The sequence below is a fragment of the Canis aureus genome, chromosome X (genome assembly GCF_053574225.1).
Source record: "Canis aureus isolate CA01 chromosome X, VMU_Caureus_v.1.0, whole genome shotgun sequence".
Lineage (NCBI taxonomy): Eukaryota > Metazoa > Chordata > Mammalia > Carnivora > Canidae > Canis > Canis aureus.
Genome location: NC_135649.1, coordinates 109,593,919 through 109,619,633, shown reverse-complemented (window position 1 = coordinate 109,619,633; position 25,715 = coordinate 109,593,919). Strand labels below are relative to the sequence as shown.

At 37.4% G+C, this 25,715-nt stretch overlaps 1 protein-coding gene across 4 annotated transcripts in view; it reads left to right on the top strand.

The window, feature by feature from the left end:
* Positions 1 to 25,715, top strand: part of PPEF1 (protein phosphatase with EF-hand domain 1) — a 123,508-nt gene that overhangs the window by 94,068 nt on the left and 3,725 nt on the right. For all 4 annotated transcript variants that reach the window (XM_077890265.1, XM_077890266.1, XM_077890264.1 and 1 more), the window contains 3 exons: positions 6,538 to 6,723; positions 8,094 to 8,236; positions 19,339 to 19,445. In XM_077890265.1, the coding sequence (XP_077746391.1) occupies positions 6,538 to 6,723; positions 8,094 to 8,236; positions 19,339 to 19,445 (436 nt within the window). The remainder of the gene's footprint in view (positions 1 to 6,537; positions 6,724 to 8,093; positions 8,237 to 19,338; positions 19,446 to 25,715) is intronic.

Sequence of the window (25,715 nt, the reverse complement as noted above, 5' to 3'; positions counted from 1 at the left end):
AAAAGTCATTGCCTAGGGATGCCTGGGTGGCTCAGCGGTTGAGCATCTGCCTTTGGCTCAGGGCCTGATCCCAGGTCCGGGGATAGAGTCCCCACATTGGGGCTCCCTGTGAGGAGCCTGCTCCTCCCTCTGTCTCTGCCTCTTTCTGTGTGTCTCTCATGAATACGTGAATAAAATCTTAAAAAAAAAAAAAGTCATTGCCTAACGCAAAGTCATGAGGATTTATTCCTATATTTTCTTCTAAGAATTTTATAGATTAAGCAGTTATATTTGGGTAATCCATTTTGAGTTAATTTTTGTGTATGGTGGGAGGTAGGGGTCTAGCTTTATTCTTTTACATGTGGATATCCAGTTATCCCAATATCATTTGTTTAAAAGACTATTCTCATTGAATTTTCTTGGCACTTTTATCAAAAATCAACTGACTATAAATATGAACGTTTATTTCTAGACTTTTTAAAAAGATTTTATTTATTTATTTGTCAGAAAGAGAGAGAGCACAAGTAGGGGGAGTGGAAGAGGGAAAAGTAGGCTCCCAGCTGAGCTAATGCTTCCCAACTGGTCCTATGAAGCCAGTCTTATGCTAATACCAAAGATATCACACACACACACACACACACACACACACACACACACACAAATACAGAACAGGGGATCCCTGGGTGGCTAAACGGTTAGGTGCCTGCCTTCCGCTCGGGGCGTGATCCTCTTCTGTTTTTTGGAGGAGTTTGTGAGGATTAATAATTTTTATTCGTATGTTTGATAGAATTCATCAGTGAAATGATCTGAGTCTGGGCTTTTCTTTGTAGGAATTTTAAAAATCACTAATTCAATCTTTTTTCTTGCTATAGTTTTATTTAGATTTTTTATTTCTTCTTGAGTAGTTTGTATCTCGGTAGTCCTGATAGTTTCTCTTCCTTGGAATTTGTTCATTTCATCTAATTTATCTAATTTGTTTACCTACAGTTGCCATATATATATAATATGTATATATATTGTGTGTATATGTATATATATATATATATATTTAAATATATAAAAAGTCAGTAGTGCAGTCTAATCTTTCATTCCTAATTTTAGTAATTTGAGTCTCTTTTTTTCTTAGTCTCACTAAGGTTTGTCAATTTTATTGATCTTTTCAAAGAACCGATTTTTGGTTTTATTGACTTCCTTTATTATTTTCTGTTCTCTCCTTCATTTACTTCTGCTCAAATTTTTATTATTTCCTTCTTTCTGCTTGTTTTAGATTTAGTTTGCTCTTCTTTTTCTAGTTTCCTAAGGTGAAAGGTAATGTCATTGATTTGAGATCTCTTGCCTTTTATAAGGAGGCTATACATTTCCCTGTAACTACTACTATAGCTCATCCTGTAAGTTTTGCTGTTGTGCTTTCATTTCCATTCATCTCAAAGTATTTTCTAATTTGCCTTGTGGTTTCTTCTTCAACCCATATATTATTTAGCAGCATGTTATTTAATTTCTGCATATTTGTGAATTTCTCATATTTCTTTCTTGCATTGATTTCTGCTTAAATTCAATTTTGGTTGGAGAACACACTTTATATGATTTAAATCCTTTTAAAACATAGTGAGGCTTTTTTAAATGGGCAGTGTATGGTCTATCTTAGAGAATGCTCCATGTTCTCTTAAGAAGAAAATGTATTCCATTCCAGCTGAATGGAATGTTTTATATATACATACATATGTGTATATATATATTTACACACACACATACACACACATATATCTCTGTCTTTGAATATATTTATAATAGTTGCTTTGAAATCTTTGCTAAGTCAACATCTAATCCCCTCAAAGGCAATTTTTATTGCCTGCTTGTTTTTCCTGTGTATTTTTTTCTTTGCATGTCTTGTAACATTTTTGTTGAAAGCTGGGCATTTTAAGTAATATACTGTTGTTAGCCTTCAATTGCTAGCTGATTGTGCTATTGTTCTTAACAATGCCCTAGGGCTCACAAATAGCTCCCCTATCTGATCCCATTAAAGTCTAAAGTCAGTCTCTTCTGCAGGGGCAGGGTATGACAATCTTTGAGGCTTATTCTGGCCCTAGAGGGCTCTGCTCATCTGCCTCTTTCCCCTGATTTTGTCTGTGAAACTTTCATCCAGTCTACTTGAGCTAATAGTATCATAGAACCATCAGCTTTCTTCTAATTGCTTACTTCCAAGAAGCCTCTTGGTGATTTCTTGACTCTGTACTCATACCTTGGCTGCTGAAAATGTTGACTAAAATGTGATTTCTGTTGTAAAATATCCTCTAATCAATGAGGAGAAAGACAGAGAGAGGTGGGGGGGGGGTGGATAGAGAGGGAAGGAGAAGGGGTAGTAAGAGAGAAATAGAATTCATCAATGGCTTGTGCATCTAAAGTATTTAAAAATTAAGAAGGTACAAGAGACAACCTATAGCAAGTAGGAAAGGATGCCTCCTTAAATTCTGACATCCAAACTCCGAAGACCAAAGGTTAGAACAAGCACTGCTAGGGTTATGGTGAATAAAAAGGATGATGCCAAAGAGATCGGAGTTGCACAAAAAGAAAATTCTGGCCACTGGAAGCCTAGATAAGTTAGAATTCTAGAGAGATGGAGCCTTAAGAAGTGGGAGGAGGAGACTGGCAGTCATTATTCTGTACTAGAACTTCTCACCACCCAACAATAGAGATGAGGCATCTTGCAGACTCTGTGCACATGACTGGAGCTGACACAGGTAAAATGGACCAGAATCTCATTCCCAATATTTTAGTAATTTCAGTTGTATCCTTAATTTTCTTCTCTCAGTTGCTGGTACTAAGTGGGTATGCATACTTTAGTTAGCTAGAGTTGAAATTTCCAGATAAAACCAGATTTCATACTTTATTTCTCAATATCTATGAGCTATGTTATAATAAAGGTCATAGGCTCTTTATTTGTCCCATACTCACAGAAGTGCATCATTCTTGGCCGAGTGCTATAATTTAAGTTTTATTTTATCACTGGGATGTGGGGGATATATGTACTCATAGCTAAGTCACTGTATAGAGACAAGGGTGATATACCCTTCTTTTAGGACAGACTTGCAACAGGAAAACCAGAGAGGTTTAAAAAATAATTTGATGTTCAGCTCGAATGGATAAAGATGTGGTTTATGTATACAATGGAATATTACTCAGCTATTAGAAATGACAAATACCCACCATTTGCTTCAACGTGGATGGAACTGGAGGGTATTATGCTGAGTGAAGTAAGCCAGTCGGAGAAGGACAAACATTATATGTTCTCATTCATTTGGGGAATATAAATAATAGTGAAAGGGAATATAAGGGAAGGGGGAAGAAATGTGTGGGAAATATCAGAAAGGGAGACAGAACGTAAAGACTGCTAACTCTGGGAAACGAACTAGGGGTGGTAGAAGGGGAGGAGGGCGGGGGGTGGGAGTGAATGGGTGACGGGCACTGGGGGTTATTCTGTATGTTAGTAAATTGAACACCAATAAAAAATAAATTAAAAAAAATAATTTGAATAATTTATTTCCCGAGTGACTCCCTTCTCTTAATTCATTCATTTAACAAGTATTTATTGAACATCTGCTATGTGTCAGTCACTATTCTAGACTTTTGAGAATGCCAGTGACTAAAGATCTATTACCTCATGAAGCTTACATTCTAGAGGGAGGAGTTAAATAGTATAACAATAAGCAAGTAAATTATATAATATGTTAAGTGGAGAGTTCTATGGAAAAAAATTAAAACTAGAACAAGGTTATGAGTATCAGGAGAACTGGAGGTAGAGGACAGAATTGTAATTTTAAATAGGGTAGTCAGCCTCATTGTGCAGGCTCCCAAGAGGGCAATGGCTTGTTTGTAGTCACTTGGCTAGTCACTGAGTGATAGAGCAGGATGTGATGCCTGGTATGACTTTAATGTCCATGCTCCTTTTCTGAAGGGAAAGATGGCTTCAGAGTGATAGGGGGTCTCAAGAAGGAAATGAACTGCTCTAGTTTCTCCTCATCCAGTGAGGCAATGGGCAAACAAGGAGTAGGCCTCTAAAGCAATTTAGGTATTACTGGAAGGTTTGGGTTAAGCACAGCTTTTAAAACAACTTGTTCAAAAGCTGGAAGGAAGACACATGACTAAGGGAAAATACAAAGGAATAGTGAATCTATAGGATTAGTGTCTTAAAAGAGAAGCATTTAGATACACCTTTCAGAGCTATTAACTCTCCCACAAAGCATACTTTTGGGAACTGGATTATTTAGAGCTGCAGACAAGCACAGGGCACTTCTGCTGGATTTATTTTGGATTTGGAAGGTTTAAACGCTGAGACACAAATAGATTTTTGTTCACCAGGTCATGTAAAAACTGTCATTCAGTAAAACTTTTCCAATTTTTGATTAGAACATTTTCAGGAAGGAATGTTATAAATAACTATTCTTTCATGCACTTACCACTCACAAGGCCCTTGCTTTTCAGAGGAGAGGACGTTGTTGGAAGGAAAGAGACTGTCTTTGCTGAGGAATCTGTTTCAACAATGAATCTATATTATAACCACAGTCTGGGTAAACCTAGTCAAGTGACTGAATTCTAGACAGAAAGAAGAAATGCAGATTCATGGAATGGATAATTCTGAAGACATTCATTTCTATAAGACTCATACCCCCTTTGACTTTGAATCAAAGAAAAATGAATGTTAGATATATCTTTCTTATTTCATTGATGAGCCAACTTAAGCGCAAATAGGTTAAATGATTTGCCCAACATGACACAGGTGACACTTGAACTAACTCCTTGGTCAGTGCTTATTCTAGTCCAAGAGTCCATTATATATACATTTAATTTATATAAGTTTCAACTATATGTATATGGTAAAAAGAAAAGTATGTAAAAATTTATTTCCATAGAAGTTGTTTATCCCATTATATATTATCACATATATAAAATATTAACACATCCATATTATTGTATAGGATTGTATATACAAAATCACGTATAGTGTGCATTAAGGGTAATTTTGGCTATAAATGACTTGCATCTCATGTGAGAATTTAAAACTTAATCCCCTCCTTATAAAACACAATTCCTTGTGTTTCTGCCTTCATTATACTGAAGGTCAAATCAAGATGCTCAAACATGAATTCATAGTGTAAAAGCCAGATATGACAATGCAAATGTTGGTTTTGTCATAAACACCAACAAGATAAATGAGCTTCATTGTATTTGTTTGTAGGGTAGGATTGTGCCTATGTTGGAATTCAGTGGGGGAGAAAGGAAACCCTGGTCTGAATCTTCTTTGGGTGGTTTTCACTCTCACTGCAATCAAGCATCAAAAACTCTCCAGGTGTCTGGTTTGTGCCTGATGGAGTGTTGCCATAAGTTCGGACCAGGTGCTAAACATTCCAGAGTTCTCCTACCAGTTCTGTTCTTCTCTCCACCTCGCTGTCTTCTTCCTCACTTATTTCTAACTCCCCTTCAATACCAAACCTATAAATGAGTGCATTGTCCAGTTTACTGGGACAACCATTTCTGGTCCTCTTGTTAAGTCCCGACTTGGACCTGCTTGAATAACTGCAGAACTTAAAATGTATGATCCTTCAAGCCTGCAGAACAAAAACATGGAAAATACAGACTGTGAAAATCATAGTCTGTTAGAATTTTGAGATATTTTACAAGTCATCTGGCCCAAACCCCTGATTTTAAAGATCTGGAAACTGAGACCCAGGTTTTCTTGAGGCTGCACAGCTTTAGTGACAAAGCTAGTTTTTCTCACTACTGCTTAAACTCCTATAGGAGTTTAAATAAAGAAACATGATATGTGGATCAGAGTGATGAAAAATATTCTTAGAAACTTGAATCTTCAGTCTTGGGCATCATGTAGCCTGCATTTACCTCTTTCAGCCCCTAAATCCAAAATACTTATGGATATAGGAGGACACATTTTGGAAACCAGTCAGTGGCTAAATGTATTGCTGAAGCTGAGAATGTTCTTATCAATGGGACAAAAAGGGAAGGAAATGACTTAGGAAATATTCTTGGACGAACGCTTGTCTATATTTGTGGTGGGAAAAGTCTTCCTCATGCCATCTGCTCCAAGAGGACAAAAACCAGGGCCAAAGCCACAGCTGGGAGACCTACCTTATCTCTTTGAACATATTACGAACTTCTAATGTGTGTCCCTTGTGGGGAGTTGCTTTCTCCTTAGAACATGACAAAGAAGTTCTTTTAAGAGAAAACACCTTGGCAGATTCAGCAATTGTGAACCGATCATGACGAGATTTTTAAAGATAGACAAAGGCAAGGGCTTATTCTTCATGATTACAAAGTACCGCTATACTGGTTATTGAGGATGAGGCAGAGAGGGACTGCGGTGGCTGTGGGCATGACAATTATTGTGGAAAAAATTCATGGAGGAGATGAGTCTGAAACAAGTTTGAAGGAGGAACGAGAAATAGACTCTGGGATAACTTGGGTTAATATTTCTGGCAAATAAGTTGGAATCTAGAAAGACAGACTCTCACTTGTAAATAGTGGCCTAATCTGGTCTGTTATTCAAAGGTTATCGATATTCTATGGAGTGATCCCAGAGGCAAAAGAGGCTGTTACCCAAACACAAGTCGAGGAGGGGGCTGCTACTTTGGACCTGATATTACCTCCAAGGTTCTTAATAAATACCAGTTGAAGATGCTCATTAGGTCTCATGAATGTAAGCCTGAAGGGTATGAAATCTGCCATGATGGGAAGGTAAGCTAACATTGTTGGTGACATCATCACACACATCCTGGCCCCAAGCAGTCTTTCTTCACAGGTTGTGTCTGACCCAAGGTCCATGGGAAGGTGTCTTCCCCAGGACCAAAACAGAAGGCGGTCTTTGGTAGACAGAGTTCAGGCAGGTTGTTTGAAGGGGCCTCCCTGTACCTCACCCTAAGAGATGTTTGGCTTGTTTCCCTGATCTTCCCTAATCCCAGAGATAGAAATTCTGACATGTTGCTCTAAGTACACCCACAGACAGGCTTCCTTCTGTATGAATCGAAAGGCAACTCTCCAGCACAGTGTGGTTAGGAATGTACTTGCCCTCACAGAGCACTTCAAAGGCAGCGGCGAATCCAGTTCGCTTTGACCTTTTGTGCTTTTCCTGTACAGGGCAGAGCCACACAACACACCTCCCTTCCACTCACGAGTGGGTGAGCTCTAGCGAGTCCCTGCCATGGTCAGTTCAGCTGCAGCCACTAGAATGGAGTGTGTTGTGCTCCTTCAGTGGTGTCTGATAAGGCTGGAAGAGGGCGGAGGAATGGGTTTCTTGTTCCAAGTTGTCTTGGGATGTCCCTTTTCTACCAGAGAAGAGCAATAAATAAAACAGAATACCAAATTTGTGGCATCTCTTTCTATTTCAAGACTTTCGCTTTTCTTAACTCCATTAGTTCATTTTCAGCTCATGCTAATGCTGTGAGATAGTGAAGGCAAGTATTATTTAAGGTTTCTTTGTACTAAGAAAACAGAGAAAATAGCTTGTCTGAAGCAGCAGGCTGATGAGGGCAGAGCTGGGCCCAAGCCAGGTTGCCTGTCAACAAGTGTTACCCTGCCATCTTTCACCATGGCCTCAAGGCTGGTTCCTTCCCAGCAGAGTGGTCCTGGGCCACTCTGTATTCTGGCCACCTTTTTCTGTCCCCTTAAAGGACAGGTTTTGTTCAGGGCCCCAAGCCCTCTACACCAATCAGCTTTAAGCAAAAGAAAAAGGCATACTAGACAAGTTTTATTTTGAACACTCAGATATCACAAGGAAAGAAAACAAAAGCTTTACTCGCTTGGAAAATTAGAATTTGCAAAACCAAGCATTAAGTAGAATTCGGAGATACGGAACTGAAATTGTACACAGGATTGCAAGGCTTTCCACCGCGGGGATGAGTGGGTACAAGTGAGCATTCCCAGGGACACGGACTTAAAAGCCTTGCTGCTCTCCAATGGAATCACAGAAAATCCTGTCAGACTTGGATAATTTGTATGGATTTGGGACCTTCTTTGATTTTTGCTTTTTTAGGAATTGAGCTATCTCTGCCTTTATTGAAGGACCTTTTGAGAACTACGTGACCCTGGCCCTCTTTTTCTTTAATCAGGTTGTCACTGTATTTTCTGCTTCTAATTATTATGAAGAAGGCAGCAATCGAGGAGCTTACATCAAACTGTGCAGTGGTATGAACCTTCGATTTTTCCAGTACCAAGTAACTAAGGCAACGTGCTTGAGGCCTCTTTACCAAAGGTGTGTATGCTCTAAGAATTCTGAGCGCTGGTACTGGTGGCCAAGTAGAGCCAGTCCAGAGTGATTAAGAGTGGCCACAAGAGGGAAGATAACTACTTACTGGTTACTCATGGGTATAAACACAGTAGGGTTAGTTTCAGACACCAAGGGGTGAATGCATTCATATTTGAATCCAAGAGGAGTAATTTTCAATTCATATGTTCTTTAAATGGGTAAAGCCATCAGTGTCCACGGGCAGCCTCTAACTGAATGTAAAGAAACGAAGGTCCCCACATCCACCCAGCCTTCCCTGTCCCCCAAACAGCCCTGTGTGCTCTTGTCTCTTGGTCTCTTTACCTAGAAGTATATGTGACAAGAGTTGAGTGTCTCTTCATGTGATGGCATCCATAGCTTATCTTCCTTTTCTCCATTTAACATGATGTTCTTGAGAAGTTTTCACTATAAAATTAATGTGTTTATTGTTTGTTTCTTTTTTAAAGATTTTATTTATTCATGAGAGACACAGAGAAAGGCAGAGACATAGGCAGAGGGAGAAGCAGGCTCCCTAAGGGGAGCCTGATGTGGGACTCCAGGACCCCAGAATCACACCTGTGCCTAAAGCAGAGGCTCAACCACCGAGCCACCCAGGTACCCCAAAGTTGACCCAATTTAAAATACACAATTCACCAATAATATATTTACAGAGTTGTGCAACCATCATCATAATCTAGTTTTTAAACGTTTTTGCCATCCTAAAAGACAACTTGAACCCATTGGCAGTCACTCACCAGTCACCTCCTCCTAGCATACAATATAGTGATTGAACAATTCCAAACATCAATCCTGTGCTCATGGCAAGTACATTCCTTAAACGCCATCACCTATTTAATCCATCCCCCCCTATCCCTCCCCTCTGGCAACCATCAGTTTGTTCTCTGTAGTTAAGGGTCTATTTCTTGGTTTGCCTTTCCCTCTTTCCTTTGCTCATTTGTTTTGTTCCTTAAATTTCACATAGGAGTGAAATCATAGAGTATTTGTCTTTCTATGACTGACTTACCTCACTTAGCATTGTGCTCTCTAGTTCTATCCATGTCACTGCAAATGGCAAGATTTCATTCTTTTTTAGGACTGGGTAATTGTGCATTGTGTATATATACCACTATTCTTTATCCATTCACTAGTCGGTGGACACTTGTGTTGCTCCTGTATCTTGGCCATTGTAAATAATGCTGCTATAAACTAGGGGTGCTTGTATACCTTGGAATTAGTGTTCTTGTATTCTTTGGATAGGTACCTGGTAGTGTGATGGGTGAATTATAAGGTATTTCTATTTTTAACTTTTTGAGGAACCTCCATACTGTTTTCCACAGTGGCTGCACCAGTTTGCACTCCCACCAATGGTGCACGAGGGTTCCTTTTTCTCCGCATCTTTGCCAACGCTTATTGTTTCTTGTGTTGTTGATTTTAGCCATTCTGATAGGTGTGAGCTGATATCTCATTGTGGTTTTGATTTGCATTTCCCTGATGATGAGTGATGTTGAACATCATCTGGATGTCTTCTTTGGAGAAATGTCTGTTCTTGTCTTCTGCCCATTTTTAAATTGGATTATTTGTTTTCTGAGTGTTTAGTTTGATAAGTTCTTTTTTTTTAAGATTTTATTTATTTATTCATGAGAGACACAGAGTGGGGGGGCGGGGCAGAGACACAGGCATAGGCAGAAGCAGGCTCCATGTAGGGAACCCGACGTGGGACTCGATCCCGGGACTCCAGGATCATGCCCTGGGCTGAAGGCAGGCACCAAACCACGGAGCCACCCAGGCGTCCCAATAAGTCCTTTATATACTTTGGATACTAACCTTTTGTCAGATAGGTCATTTGCAATATCTTCTTCTATTCCACAGGCTGCTTTTTAGTAGTGTTGATTGTTTCCTTCACTGTGGAGAAGCATTTTATTTTGATATAGTCCCAATAGTTTTGCTTTTGTTTCCCTTGCCTTAGAAGACCTATCTAGAAAAAGTTGCTATGGCCAATGCCAGAGAGGTTACTGCCCATGCTCTTTTCTAGGATTTTTATGGTTTCAGGTCTTATATTTAGGTTTTTATTCCATTTTGAGTTTATTTTTATGTATGATGTAATAAAGTGGTTTCATTCTTTGCCTGTAGCTGTCTAGTTTTCTCAACACCATTAGTTGAAGAGACTTTTTCCCATTGCATATTCTTTCCTGCTTTGTCAAAGATTAATTAACCATATAATTGTTGATTTATTTCTGGGTTTTCTATTCTGTTCTATTGATCTGTGTCTATTTTTGTGCCAGTGACATATTGTTTGGATCACTACAACTTTGTAAGGTAACTTGAAGTCTGGAATTGTGATAACTTCAGTTTTGTTTTTCTTTTTCAAGATTCTTTTGGCTTGAATAGTTCATATTTTCTTTGACCATTCATCAGATCATCAATGGAAATTTGGGTTATTTTCACTTTTTGGCTATTATAATTATTAATGTTTTGAACATTGGTAGGTAGATTTTTCTGCATACATGTTTTCATTTCTCTTGGGTATATAACCTGAAAGTGGAATTATTAGATTGTATGGTAACTCTATATTTAACATTTTGAATAACTTGCAAGCTTTTTTCCCAAGGATCTGCATGATTTTACATTCCCACCAGCAGTGTATGAGGATTCTAATTTTCCACATCCTTGCCAACCCTTATTATAATCTTTTTTATTGTAGCCATCTTAGTGAATGTGGGACACTCAATGTGGTTTTGATTTTCATTTTTCTAATGACCATTGATGTTGAGGACCTTTGTATATATTAGACATTTGCATATCTTCTTGGAGAAATATTTATATCAGATCCCTTTTCAATTTTTTTTAAAGATTTTATTTGTTCATGAGAGACATAGAGAGAGAGAAGCAGAGATACAAGCAGAGGAGAAGGAGGCTCCATGCAGGGAGCCCGATGTGGGACTCAAACCCGGGACTCCAGGATCATGCCCTGGGCTGAAGGCAGGCACTAAACCACTGAGCCACCCAGGGATCCCCCCTTTTCAATTTTTAATTGAGTTATTACTCTTTTAATTATGGTTGTGTTAGAATTCTTTATATATTCTATATATACATCATTTATTAGATAAACGATTTACAAAAAAAAGATAAATGATTTACAGATAGTATCTCATTCTATGGGGTATCTTTTCCCTTTCTTGATGGTATTATTTTCAGCACAAAAGTTTTTAATTTTGATGAAATCCAATCTGTCTCTCTCTCTCTCTCTCTCTCTCTCTCTCTCTCTCTTTTGGTTGTGCTCTTGGTGTTGTATCTAAGAAGCCATTACCCAACCCAAAGATATGAGGATTTATTCCTATATTATCTTCTAAGAATTTTATAGATTAAGCACTTACATTTGAATATCCTATCCACTTTGAGTTAATTTTTGTGTATTGTGTGAGGTAGGGCTCTAACTTTATACTTTTACATGTGGCTATCCAGTTTCCCATCATCATCAGTTAGAAAGACTGTTCTCCCATTTAATTGTCTTGGCACATTTGTCAAAAGTCAATTGCCCATAAAAGTATAGGTTATTTCTGGACTTTAAATTGTATTCCACTGATCTATAAGTCTATCCTAATGCAAGTAACACAGCGTCCTGATTACTATAGCTTTGTAGTAAGTTTTGAAACTAGGAAATATGAGTCAAACTTTGTTCCTATTTTTTAAGACTGTTTCAGTTATTCTGGCACCCTGGCATTTCCATATGAATTTTAGAATCAGTTTGTCAACTCCTACAAAAATGCCAGCTAGGATTTTGAGAGGGATTATTTTAAATCTATAGATGTATTTGGTGGCCATCGACATTTTATTTTTATTGTTAAGGTTTTAATAATTAACTTATTAATTAATTAATTTATTTCTTGGGGAGGGGAGGCAGAGGGGAAGGAGAGAGAGAATCCTAAGGAGACTCCCCACTAAGCGCAAAGCCCAACATGGGCTCAGTCTAACGACCTTGAGATCATGACCCTGAGATCATGACCTGAGCCAAAAACAAGAGTCAGACACTTAACAGATTGACCCACACAGGTACCCCTGGCTATTGCTATTTTAACAATATTAGGTCTTTGAGTCTGTGAACGTAGAATATTGCTCCATTATTTACAGCTTTAATTTCCTTGAACAAAGTTTTGGTTTTTCAGTGTAAAAATCTTGGATTTCTTTTGTTAAATTCATTTCTAAGCATTTTATTCTTTTTGGTGCTGTAGTAAGTAGAATTGCTTTCTTTTTTTTTAAAATTTTTTTAATGTTTTAAAATTTATTTATGATAGTCACAGAGAGAGAGAGAGAGAGAGAGAGAGAGAGAGAGGCAGAGACACAGGCAGAGGGAGAAGTAGGCTCCATGCACCGGGAGCCCAATGCGGGATTCGATCCCGGGTCTCCAGGATCGCGCCCTGGGCCAAAGGCAGGCGCCAAACCTCTGTGCCACCCAGGGATCCCTAGAATTGCTTTCTTAATTTACATTTTTGGATTGTTCATTTCTAGGTACAGAAGTACAATTGATTTTTGTATGTTCAATCTTGATTAACTTGTTTACTAGTTCTAATAGTTTTTAGTAGATTCCTTGGGATTTTTATATACAAGATCATATGATTTCTGAATGAAAAATAATTTTGCTTCTTTTCCAATCTGGATGCCTTTAACTTCTTTTTCTTGCTTAATTGCCTTGGCTAGACCCTCTTAGACTAATGTTTGCTAGAAGTAGTGAAAGCAGATAGCCTTGCTTTGTTCCTGATCTTAAGAGGGATACATCAGTCTTTCACCATTAAGTATATCAGCTGTGTGTTTTATGTAGATGCCCCTCATTAGGTTGAGGAACTTCTCTTCTATATCTAATTTGTTGAATGTTTTTATCTTGAAAGAGTGTTAGAGTTTGTCAAATGCTTTTTCTGCATCTATTGAGATGATCATGTGGTTTTGGTTCTTTATTAATATGGTGTATTACATTTGTTAATTTCAGATTTTTTTTAAAAGATCTTATTTATTTTTTCATGAGAGACAGAGAGAGAGAGAGAGAGAGAGAGAGAGGCAGAGATATAAGCAGAGGGAGAAGCAGGCTCCATGCAGGGAGCCCGATGCGGGACTCAATCCTGAGACTCTGGAATCATGCTCTGAGCCGAAGGCAGACACTCAACTGCTGAGCCACCCAGGTGTCCCTGTTCATTTCAGATATTAAACAAACATTGCGTTCCTGGGATAAATCCCACTTGTACATGATATATGATCCTTTTTATATATTGCTGGATGTGGTTTGCTAGTATTTTGTTGAGGATTTTCCATCTACATTCATTTTTTTTTCAAATTAAAACAAATTTCAAGGGCAGCCCTGGTGACGCAGCAGTTCAGCGCCGCCTGCAGCCCAGGGCGTGATCTTGGAGACCCGGGATCGAGTCCCACGTCGGGCTTCCTGCATGGAGCCTGCTTCTCCCTCTGCCTGTGTCTCTGCCTCTCTCTCTCTAGCTGTGTCTCTATGAATAAATAACAAAATCTTTAAAAAAAAATAAAAAATAAAAAAAATTTCAAGTAATCTCTATGCCCAACATGGGGCTCAAACTCATAACCCTGAGATCAAGAGTTGTGTATGCTTTACTGACTGAGCCAGCCAAACTCCCCTCCTTCTATATTCATAAGAGATGTTACAGTAATATGTAGTTGTCTTGTGATCTTTGGTTTTGGTATCAGGATAAAATACTGGCTTCATATAATAAGATGGGTATTATGCCCACCTCTTCTATTTTGGGAAGAGTTTGTGAATGATTGATATTAATTCTTCTTTAAATATTTGGTAGTCTTCACTAGTGAAACCATCTCATCCTGAGCTTTTCTTCATGAGAAGTTGTTTGATTACTTATTCCATCTTTTCATCTATTCCAAGTATGTTCAAGTTTTCTATTTCTTCTTAGTTTTGGTAGTTTGTATCTTTATGGAAATTTGTCCATTTCATCTGGATTATCTAATTTGTTGGTGTACGATTGCTTACAGTATTCCCTTTTAATCTTTTATTTCTGTGAGGTCAGTTGTGATGACCCCCTCTTTCATTCCTGATTTTAGAAATTTGAGTATTCTTTCTTTTTTTCTTAGTCTAGCTAAAGTTTTGTCAGTTTTATTGATCTTTTCAAAGAATAGATTTTTGGCTTCATCGATTTTCTCTATTGTTTTTTGTTTCTATTTCATTTACAGGCATACCTCAGAGATATTGCAGGCTCAGTTTCAGACCAGCAAATATTACAATAAAGCAAGACAAGAGAATTTTTCAGTTTCCCAGTGCATATAAAGTTATGTTTATATTATACTGTACTCTGTTAAGTATGTAATAGCATATCTAAAAAACAATGTATATACTTTAATTTTAAAATACTCTATCACTAAAAAAAATGCTTATCATCATCTGAGCTTTTGGCCAGTCATAATCTTTCTGGTGGAGGGTGTTGCCTCAATCTTGATGGCCGCTAACTGATCAGGGTGATGGCTGGTGAAGTTTGGGGCAGCTGTGACAATTTCTTAAAATAAGACAACAATGAAATTTGCTAAATTGATTGGCTATTCCTTTTATGAATGATTTCTCTGTAGCACGCAATGCTGTTTGACAGCACTTTACCCACAGTAACTTATTTCAGAATTGGAGCCAGTCCTCTCAAACCCTGCTGCTGCTTTATCAACTAAATGTATATAGTATTTCAAACACTTTGTTGTCATTTCAATAATCTTCACAGCATCTTCACCAGGAGTAGATTTGTCTCAAGAAACTACTTTCTTTGCTCATCCATAAGAAGCAATTCATCATCCACTCAAGTATAATCATGACAGCAATGCAGTCATATCTTCAGGTTCCACTTCTAGTTCTCTTGTTTCCACCACATCTGCAGTGACTTCCTTCACCAAAGTCTTGAAACCCTCAAAGTCATCCATGAGGGTTGGAATCAACTTCTTCCAAACTCCTGTTGATGTTGATACTTGACCTCTTCCCATGAATCACGAATGTTCATAATGGCATCTACAATAATGAATCCTTTCCAGAAGGTTTTCAATTTACTTTTCCCAGATCAGTCGGAGGAATCATGATCTATGGCAGCTATAGCCTTACAAAAATGTATTTCTTAAATAATAAGATTTGAAAGTCTAAATTCCAACTTGATCCATGAGCTTCAGAATGAATGTTGTGTTAGCAGTCACAAAAACATCAATCTCACTATATGTCTCCATCAGAGCTCTCAGGTGACCAAGTGCATTGTCAGTGAGCAGTCATATTTTGAAAGGAATTTTTTTTCTGAGCAGTAGGCCTCAACAATGGGCTTTAATATATTCAGTAAACCATGTTATAAATAGGTGTGCTGTCATTTAGGCTTTCTTTTTTTTTTTTTTTTTTTTTTTTTTTTAGGCTTTCTTTATCCATTTATAGAGCACAGGCAGAGTGGATTAAGCATAATTCTCAAAGACCCTAGGATTTTCAGAATGGCAAATAAACATTGGTGTCAACTTAAAGTCACAGTTGCATTAGCCCCTAACAGAGTCAGTCTGTTCTTGGAAGCTTTGAAGCCAGGCACTGACTTCTCCCTAGCTAGGAAAGTCCTAGATGGCATATTCTTCCAAGAGAAGGCTGTTTCATCTGCATTGAAAATCTGTTGTTTAGTGGAGTCACCTTCATTAATTATCTTAGCTAGATTTTCTGGATAACTTCCTATAGCTTCTATATCGGCACTTGCTGCTTTACCTTGAACTTTAATATCGTGGAGATGGCTTCTTTCCTTAAACCTTGTGAACTGATCTTTGCTAGTTTCAAATCTTTTTTCTGCAGCTTCCTCACCTCTTTCAATCTTCATAGAATTGAAGGGAGTTAGGACTTTGCTCTGGATTAGGCTTTGGTTTAAGAGAATATTGTGGCTGCTTTAAGCTTCTATCCAGACCACACAGACTTTCTCCATATCAGCAATAAGGCTGTCTTATTTTCTTTTTTTAAGATTTTTATTTATTTATTCATGAGAAACACACACACACACACAGAGGCAGAGACACAGGCAGAGGGAGAAGCAGGCCCCATGTAGGGAGCCCGATGTGGGACTCGATCCCGGGACTCCAGGGCCGAAGGCAGGTGCTAAACTGCTGAGCTACCCAGGAATCACAGCTGTTTCATTTTGTTATCATTTGAGTTTATTGGAATCACACTTTTAATTATTTCCTTCAAAAATTTTTTTTTGCATTCACAACTTGACTAACTTTTTTGATACAAGAGGCTTAGTTTTCAGCCTCTCTTGGCTTCAACATGCCTTCCTCACTAAGCTTAATCATTTCTAGTTTTTTATTTAAAGTGAGGAGCACCTGGCTGCCTCAGTCAGAAGAGCATGCTACTCTTGATCTCGAGGTTGTGAGTTTGAGCTGCACATTGAGTGTAGATTACTAAAAAAATAAATAAATAAACTTAAAAAAATATAAAGGGAGAGACCTGTGACTCCTCCTCTCACTTGAACACTTAGAAGCCATTGTAGGGTTATTAATTGGTCTAATTTCTATATTGCTGTGTCTCAGAGAATAGGAAAGCTCAAGGAGAAGGAGAGAGGTGAGGGGATGGCTGGTCAATAGAGCAGTCAGAACAGATACTTATCAATTAAGTTGGCTGTGTTGTATGGGCATAGTTTGTGGCACACCAAAACAATTACAATACTAACATTAAAGATTACTGATCATAGATCACTATAACAAATAAAATAGGGCAGCCCTGGTGGTGCAGCAGTTTAGTGCTGCCTGCAGCCCAGGTTGTGATCCTGGAGATTCGAGATCGAGTCCCATGTTGGGCTCCCTGCATGGAGCCTGCTTCTCCCTCTGCCTCTCTCCTTCTCTCTCTCCCTCTCTCTCTTTCTCTTTCTGTCTCTCATGAATAGATAAATAAAATCTTAAAAAAAAATTAAAAAAACAAATAATATTGGAAAGGTTTGAGATATTGTATTACCAAAACATGATACAGAGACACAAAGTGAGCAAAATGCTATTTGAAAATTGGCACTGATAGACTTGCTAGATTCAGGGTTGTCACAAACTTTCAATATGTATAAATACCTGTGAAGTACAATAAAACATTTACGCCTGCAGTTTTTCTCTATTCTTTGTTCTTTCTATCCCTCTTTCGGTTTACTCTTTTTTTTTTCTAGTTTTAGAAGGCAGAGATTATATTATCGATTTGAGATCACATAGACATTTAGAGCCATAAATTTTCCTTTAAGCACTGCTTTAGTTGTGTCTCATATGTTTTGACATGTGTTTTAATCTTCATTTATCTTAAAGTATTTTCTAACTTCTCTTGTGATTTCTTCTTTGCCCCATTCTTATTTAGGATTATGTTGTTTAATTTCCTTGTATTTGTGATTTCTCCAAATTTCTTTCTGTTACTAATCTCTAATTTATTCCTTTTGTAGTCAGAAAAGATACTTTGTATGATTTTAATCATGTTAAATCTATTGAGACATATTGTGGCCTAGCATAGGGTCTATTGTGGAGAATATTCCATATGTGCTTTAGAAAAATGTATACTCTGCTGTTGTTGGATGGAGTGCTTTATTTATAGTGCTGTTCAAGTATTTTATATCCTTACGTATTTTCTGCCTCATTGTTTTATCCATTGTTGAAAGTAGAATATTGAAGTCCCCGACTATTATTGTTGTTAAAGTGTCTATTTCTCCCTTCCGTTCTTACCATTTTTGCTTCATATAGTTTTGGGCTCTATTGTTAGGTTTGTATATGTTTATAATTGTTTTATCTTCTTGTCTGATTCTTATCATTATAAAATATCCCTCTTTATCTCTAGTAACAAATTTTGTCTTCAAGTCTATTCTGCTATTAGTAGAGCCACTCTAACTCTCTTATGTTTGATGTTTGCATAGTACATCTTTTGTTGTTGTTGTTCTTTCAAGCTCTTTGTATCTTTGAAACTAAAGCATATCTCTTGCAGAAAACATATAGTTGGGTCTCTTTGTAAAAATCCAGTCTCACAGTCCCCACTTTTTTATTTTTAAAAATCTATTCACATATGCTGTTATTATTGATATGGTTGGATTTACCTCTGCCATTTTGCTATTTTTGGGGAGGGGGTATATGACTCATAGCTACTTTGTTCCTTTCTTCCTCCTTTATTTAGAATTTATTTGGGGGGCATCTGGGTGGCCCAGGTGGCTAGACATCTGCCTTGGGCTCAAGTCATGGTCCCAGGATCCTGGGATTGAGCCCTGCATACTGCTCCCTGCTCAGTGAGTAGCCTGCTTCTCCATCTCCCTTTGCCCCTCCCCCTGCTTGTGCTCTCTCACTCTCTCAAATAAATAAAATCTTTTTTTTTTTTTTTTTTTTTAAAGAGGGACGCCTGGGTGGCTCAGCGGTTGAGCATCTGCCTTTGGCTCAGGGCATGATCCTGGGATCTGGGATTGAGTCCCACATTGGGCTCCTTGCAGGAAGCCTGCTTCTCCCTCTGCCTGTGTCTCTGCCTCTCTCTCTCTGTGTCTCTCATGAATAAATAAATAAAATCTTAAAAAAAATAATTTATTTTTGTAAATGGTCTAAGGTAGTTTAGCATCCAGACAGATAACTATTCTAGTACTATGTTTTTAAAAAAATTGCCCTTTTCTGTTGAATTGTAATACCTTCTTTGTCATACATATTTTTCCCATATATAGTTCCCTATGTTTATGTAATTTCTATTATGTTCTGCTCATGCATCTGTCTTCTCTTGTGTCAATACCTGCTGTTTGGTTTTAGCAACTTGACAGTAAATTTTAATGTGTGTTTATAGCAAGTCCTTCTTTGTTATTCTTGTTTTCAAAATTATCTCGGATATGCTCAGACATCAATTGCTCATGTAAATCTTTGAAATCAAAAAGAGAACACCAGTGGTAATCCTTTTAAGATTTCACAATACGTGTACACACATACATACATATATAAATATTGACCACCTAGTAACATGGTATGTGTGAAATTAGGCAATCCATTTGAAGTAGAAACTGGTACGTGGTAACATAGTACATTAAAACAATACACAATGGGATGATTTATGTGTCTTTCACCTAATAATTATTTTGTTATCATAGGGTGAATACTATTGAAAGTAGTGCCATCAGGATATTAAAAGAGAGAATGATTTCACGAAAAACTGATCTCATTCATGCTTTCCAACTTCAAGACCGCAGTAAATCAGGTAATAAAATTATGTAATGCTTACCATTTCTTAACATACCAGCTTACATACAAATCAGTTTTCATTTTTTTTTTTATTTTACTTTCTTAGGATTTCAGTTTTCTATTTTTACTAGCAAGGAAAGATAGAGATAAAAATAAAATATAATCCATTATGTGTTTGAAAAAAGCCATATTCCTCCTTTGCAGTAAGTTTCTTTCAACTTAAAACAACAACTCTTCTATCCTGGTAGTGTCTCAGACTAGATACTCTGTAAGACCCTCCTGTTAAGAAACAGCTAGGTTCTAGAGGACACAGAATTTTAATACAGCTACCAGCCTCACAGTAAGATAAATATCTAGGAAACATTTTCTTTCCTTATGAAAGGTTTTTTGAAACCACATGTGTGAACATGGAGCAGCAAGCAAGCACAAAATGGTAGACTATCTTGAGGGCAAATGCTAATTTTGGTGCAGCACTCAATCCTGAGACTAAACCATAGGATAATAGAGAGATGGATAAACTGAATCTGAGGCTTCTACACTAAGCCTGGACCCTCAAAGTGGCTAAAGTAGGCCTGTGTTTGTAGTGCCCCCTGACTCTTGGAAAGCAAATGAAAATCCATGTTCAAAGGATGCATCCCTAATTTTGGCCACTAGTATATCCAAAGACTGAGATCACCCATGAGCTTAAAACCAAAGATCATGAAATAAACAAGGAGACTAGCTACCATGAGCAAGAGTCAACAGAAACAACAAACTACAGATTTAGTTTCCTAAAGACATCAGATATTAGAAATATTAAATACAAATAAAAACTAAGAAATATTTAAAGAAACAAAAGATGGAATTCCAGACATGAATTTGAAAATGATTTGAAAAAGAACCAAATAGATATAAAATATACTTGTTTTTAAAAAAACCATAATGAATGGGTTAAACAGAAGATTAGACACTGCTTATGAAAGAATTAGAAAGATTAAGAGTTATGGACAGTGAAATAAAGTCTAATATACATCTATTCAGGGTCCCAGGAAGAGAGAATATAAGAGAGGATATATCTGACATGATAATGGCTGAGACTTTCCAGACTGATGAGCAACTCAAATTCACAGGTAGAGAGGTACAATGTTTCTCAAACAGGATAAAAAAAATTAAACCCACACACATACACACTTGTGGAGAAACTACAGAGCACAAACAGCAAATAAAAATATCTTAAAAGCAGAGAGAAATACACACTACTACAAAGACAAAACAATTAGACTGTTATCAGACTTCTCAATAGTTGCAATAGAAGCCAGTAGACAAGGGGATCCCTGGGTGGCGCAGCGGTTTGGCGCCTGCCTTTGGCCCAGGGCGCGATCCTGGAGACCCAGGATCAAATCCCACGTCGGGCTCCCGGTGCATGGAGCCTGCTTCTCCCTCTGCCTGTGTCTCTGCCTCTCTCTCTCTCTCTCTCTCTCTCTCTCTCTCTCTGTGACTATCGTAAATAAAAAAAAAAAAAAAAAGAAGCCAGTAGATAATGGACTCATATGTACAAAATATGGAAAATAACATTTAGAAAAATATATAACATGAAAACACTAACAAAACCAAAGTTGGAACTCTATTAATGTTAGACAAAGTAGACTTCAAGGAAATATATATTACTAGAAATAAAAAGGGACACTTTATAATGATAAAATGTTCAGTTTGCCAATTGAATCCATTCTAAATGTGCATGTACCTATTCATATAGCCTCAAAAATATGTAAAACAAAAATGGACAGAACAAATAGAAGTAGAAAAATCTACCATCATAGTGGGAGATTTTAATACCTCCTTTAACTAAATGAATTAACTGACAAAAAGATTAGCAGATTTTTCCTAAAAAATATATATATAGAACCTTGCACCCAACGTTGCAGAATGCACATTTTTGTCAAGCACAAATGGAATACTTACAAAAGTTGACTATAAACTGGAACAGAAAGCAAATCTCAACAAATTTTGTATTGGAAACATACAGAATACATTTTCTGTCAGAGTGAATTGACAGAAGGTAGCCAGAAAGTTCCCTGGGGCTTGGAAATGACCAATACGCTTCTAAATAACCCTTAGATTGAAGGAGAAATAACAGTGGAAATTAGAATTCTGCAACTGAATGATAACGAAAATGCAACATATCAAAACTTGTAACATGCAAGTTAGAGAAGCACTGAACATGCATATATTTTAAATTTTAAAAGATGAAACTATAATCAACAAAGTAAAAAAATAAAGGTTTTTTATTAAAGAAACTGGTAAAGTTTTATAAAACTGGTAAGGAGACAGAGAAAGAAAACTAATGCCAGAATTGAAAGGGGAAATGTTACTACAGACTTTACAGATATTAAAAAGCTCATAAGATATATTATAGAAACTCTTATGCTAATAATTGACACTTTAGATTAAATGACAAATTCCTAAAATATGTACACACACACATGCACACTAAAACCGACACGAAAAGAAAATATGAACAATCCTATAGCTGTTGAAGAAAATGGATCTGAAATTTTGAAAATTTCCACAAAGAAAACTTAGTTCAGATAGCTCCATTAGCCACTACAATATGCGTTTAAGAATAAAATCAGTATTACAAAACTCTTCAGAGAATGGAAATAGAAAGAACATTTCCAAGATTATTTTAGGAGGTCAGCATAACCTTGGTACCAAAATCTAGCAAGAACATTATGGAAAAGAAAAGTTTAAGGCTAATCTCACACATAAATTTAGATGAAAAAGCTCCTAAATGAAATATTAGCAAAAGGTTAACATATCACAACCAAGTTTGGTTTATTCTAGAAATGTTAGGAATTCTAGGCTGTTTTGACATTCAGAAACCAATCAGTGTAATTCACTGCTTTGACAAAATTAAAGAAGTCATGATTCTCTCAAAATAAGAAAAATTTGTTGGATTTATTTTACCTTGGTTCATGGTTTTAGAAAATACTTAGAAAACTAAAAATAGAAGCAAATTTCCTTAATTTCATAAAGGAAATCTTACCAAAGCCTATAGAAAATAGCACACTTGATGGAGTAATGAACCTTTTCTTTGGGATGCCTGGGTGACTCAGTGGTTGAGGTCTGCCTTCAGCCCAGGGCGTGATCCTGGAGTCCCAGGATCGAGTCCCACATCAGGGTCCCTGCATGGAGCCCACCTCTCTCTCTGCCTATGTCTCTGCCTCTCTGTCTGCCTCTCATGAATAAATAAATAAATATAATCTTTTTTTTTAAATAAGAAACCTTTTCTTTTAAGATTGGGAATGAGAGAAAGATGCTGAATAATTCCTATCCCCCAGTGTGTCTACATCCTAATCCCTAGAATCTGCAAATGTTACCTCATATGGCTAAAGGAATTTTGCAGATGTGATTAAAATAATGATTTTGACCTAGGGAGACTATCCTGCATTATCTAGGTGGAATTGATATAATCACAATGGTCCTTATAAGAGGGATGTAGGAGGAGTCGGAGTCAGAAGAGAAGGTGATATGATGATGGAAGCAATATAGAAATGATACACCCTGAAAACGGAGGAAGGTACCCCAAGCCAAAGAATATAGGCAGCCTTTAGAAGCTGAAAAGGGGAAGAAATTGGATCCTCCTATTAGTTTCCCAAAGGAACCTGCCCTGCTGACAATTTGACTTAGCCCAGCAAAAACAGATTTTGGACTTCTAATCTCCAGAACTGTAATAAATTTGTGTTATTTTTAAGCCAAGGGTAATTTGTTACAGCAGCAATAGGAAACTAATACAGGTGTCCACTCTCAAGATTGTTCAACACTGTACTAGGGATGCTAGCTATTGCAATAAGGCAAGTTAAATAAGATAAGAATTAGAAAGGAAGAAATAAAATATTACTATGTGTAGACAACATAATTGAGTATATAGAAAACCAAAATAAAGATACAAAAAAAATTAGAATTAATAAGTGAATTTAACAAGTTGTAGAATGAAATGGATTGCATTTCTACATATTAGTGAATCTGTTAGAGTCTATTTGGGAGACAGAAACCACAGCAATAATTTGAATTGGGAAATTTATCTTTTTTTTAAGATTTTATTTATTTATTCATGAGAGACACAGAGAGAGAGAGAGGCAGAGACACAGGCAGAGGGAGAAGCAGGCTCCCTGCAGGGAGCCCGACGTGGGACTCAATCCCAGGTCTCCAGGATCACACCCTGGGCGAAAGGTGGCTCTAAACCGCTGAGCCACCCGGGCTCCCAAATAGGGAAATTTAATATACAGAATTATTAACTAGTAAAATGTGATTAAATTACTAAAATGGCTAAAAGAGAACTCTAAAGAAACTGTAGGGAACAGCTACTATCTCTAAGGCTGAGAGAGTATATGCAAAGAAGGAAAAAACTTGAAAGAATCCCCTACTCCCACCAAGGCTAAGATTCAGACCTCACTGGAGAGAGAGTGACAGTGGGCCACTAGATGGGGTGAAAGTTCACTAAGATGCTCATGTCAAAGCTAGTCTATAGCTGGTAGGCCAGAACTGAAGAGGATGGAGCTACCCACTGGGATGCCAGCAAAACCCATTCTGGGCAGTGTACCACTGTGTCTCCCACACATTCCTGGCAAGGAAGCCATTCACTGTGGTGTCAGTGAAGTCGACTAGAGAGTGGGTGCCAATGCATTTCCCACACACCTCTGGCAACCATGCTGTGCTGTAAAAGCAAGAAGGAAAGCATACCAGCAGTATTTCTTCTGCCAAGTGTTGGAGCATTCTTCCTGTACCCTCTACTGACATTATACCAGCTGCCAAAAAAGAAATATTTACAGGGTTCAGTTCCAGTATCACAAAATAGGGCAAAGAAGGGTAGATTTGGAACTGAGTAGGAGTAACTGATAATTGGGATAGCTAGGAATTAACTTTTAGATAATGAAAATCTTAAAAGACATCATTCACAGCAGATAATCAAGTGCTGAGGAAGGAACCTAATGATTGATGTATGAGATTTCTAAAATATTATTAAGAGAAATTAAAAAGGACTCAAATAAATGGGTAGATATTACTGTGTTCAAGGGCTAAAGTTGTCAAGATATAAATTATCTTAAAATTGAGCTATAGGTTCATTGCACCAAAATGTCATGTACAGAAATGTTCTTAGCAACACTGTAATAGCCCCAGACTGGGGATAACCTAATGTCCATCAACAGTAGAATGGATATATAAATTGAGTGTATTCACATCATGGAATACTATACACCAATGACAATGAAGATGCTAAAACTGAATGGAACAACATGGCTGACTCTCATGAACTTAGTATTGAGCAAAAGAAGCCAGTCTCCCTCCAAATACATACTTGGTGATTCTACTTACACATAGATCAAAACAGACAAAAGGTAAATTATCATGTTAGAAATCAAGGTAGCAGCTCTCCTCAGGAAAGTGGGAGGTGGTATGAATATTGGCAATATTCTATTTCTTTTTTTTTAAACTTTGAGTTTTTATTTAAATTCCAGTTAATATACATTGTAATATTAGTTTCAGATGTACAATATAGTGTTTCAACGCTTCCACGCATCACCTGGTGCTCATTGTGACAAGTCCACTCCTTAATCCCCATCACCTGTTTAACCCTATCCTCCCACCCTTCTCCTCTGGTAACCATCAGTGTGTTCTCTAGAGTTAAGAATCTGTTTCTTGGTTTGCCCCTTTGCTTGTTTGTTTTGTTTCTTAAATTTCGCATGAGTGAAATCATATGGTATTTGGCAGTGTTCTAGTTCTTGCCCTTGCTGGTGGCTACATAGAATTCCCTTTGTGATAATTCACTGAGCTCTGTATTTTTTTTTTTTTGAGCTCTGTATTTGTTTTGTGAACTTCTCTGTATGTATTAAACCTTAATTTTAAAAGAAGAATTATGGCTAAGAGACACATGAAAAGATGCTCAACACCACTCATCATCAGGGAAATGTAAATCAAAACCACAATGATCTATCACCTCATCCCTGTCAAGATGGCTAAAGTCAACAGCACAAGAAACAATAGGTGTTGGCAAGGATGTGGAGAAAAAGGAACCCTCGTGCACCATTCGTAGGAGTGCAAACTGGTGCAGCCACTGTGGAAAACAGTAGGGAGGTTCCTCAAAAAGTTAAAAATATAAATATCTTATAATCCAGCAATCACACTACTGGGTACCTACCCAAGGAATACAAGAACACTAATTCAAAGGGATACAAGCACCCCTAGTTTATAGCAGCATTATTTACAATGGCCGAGATACAGAAGCAACACAAGTGTCCACCGACTA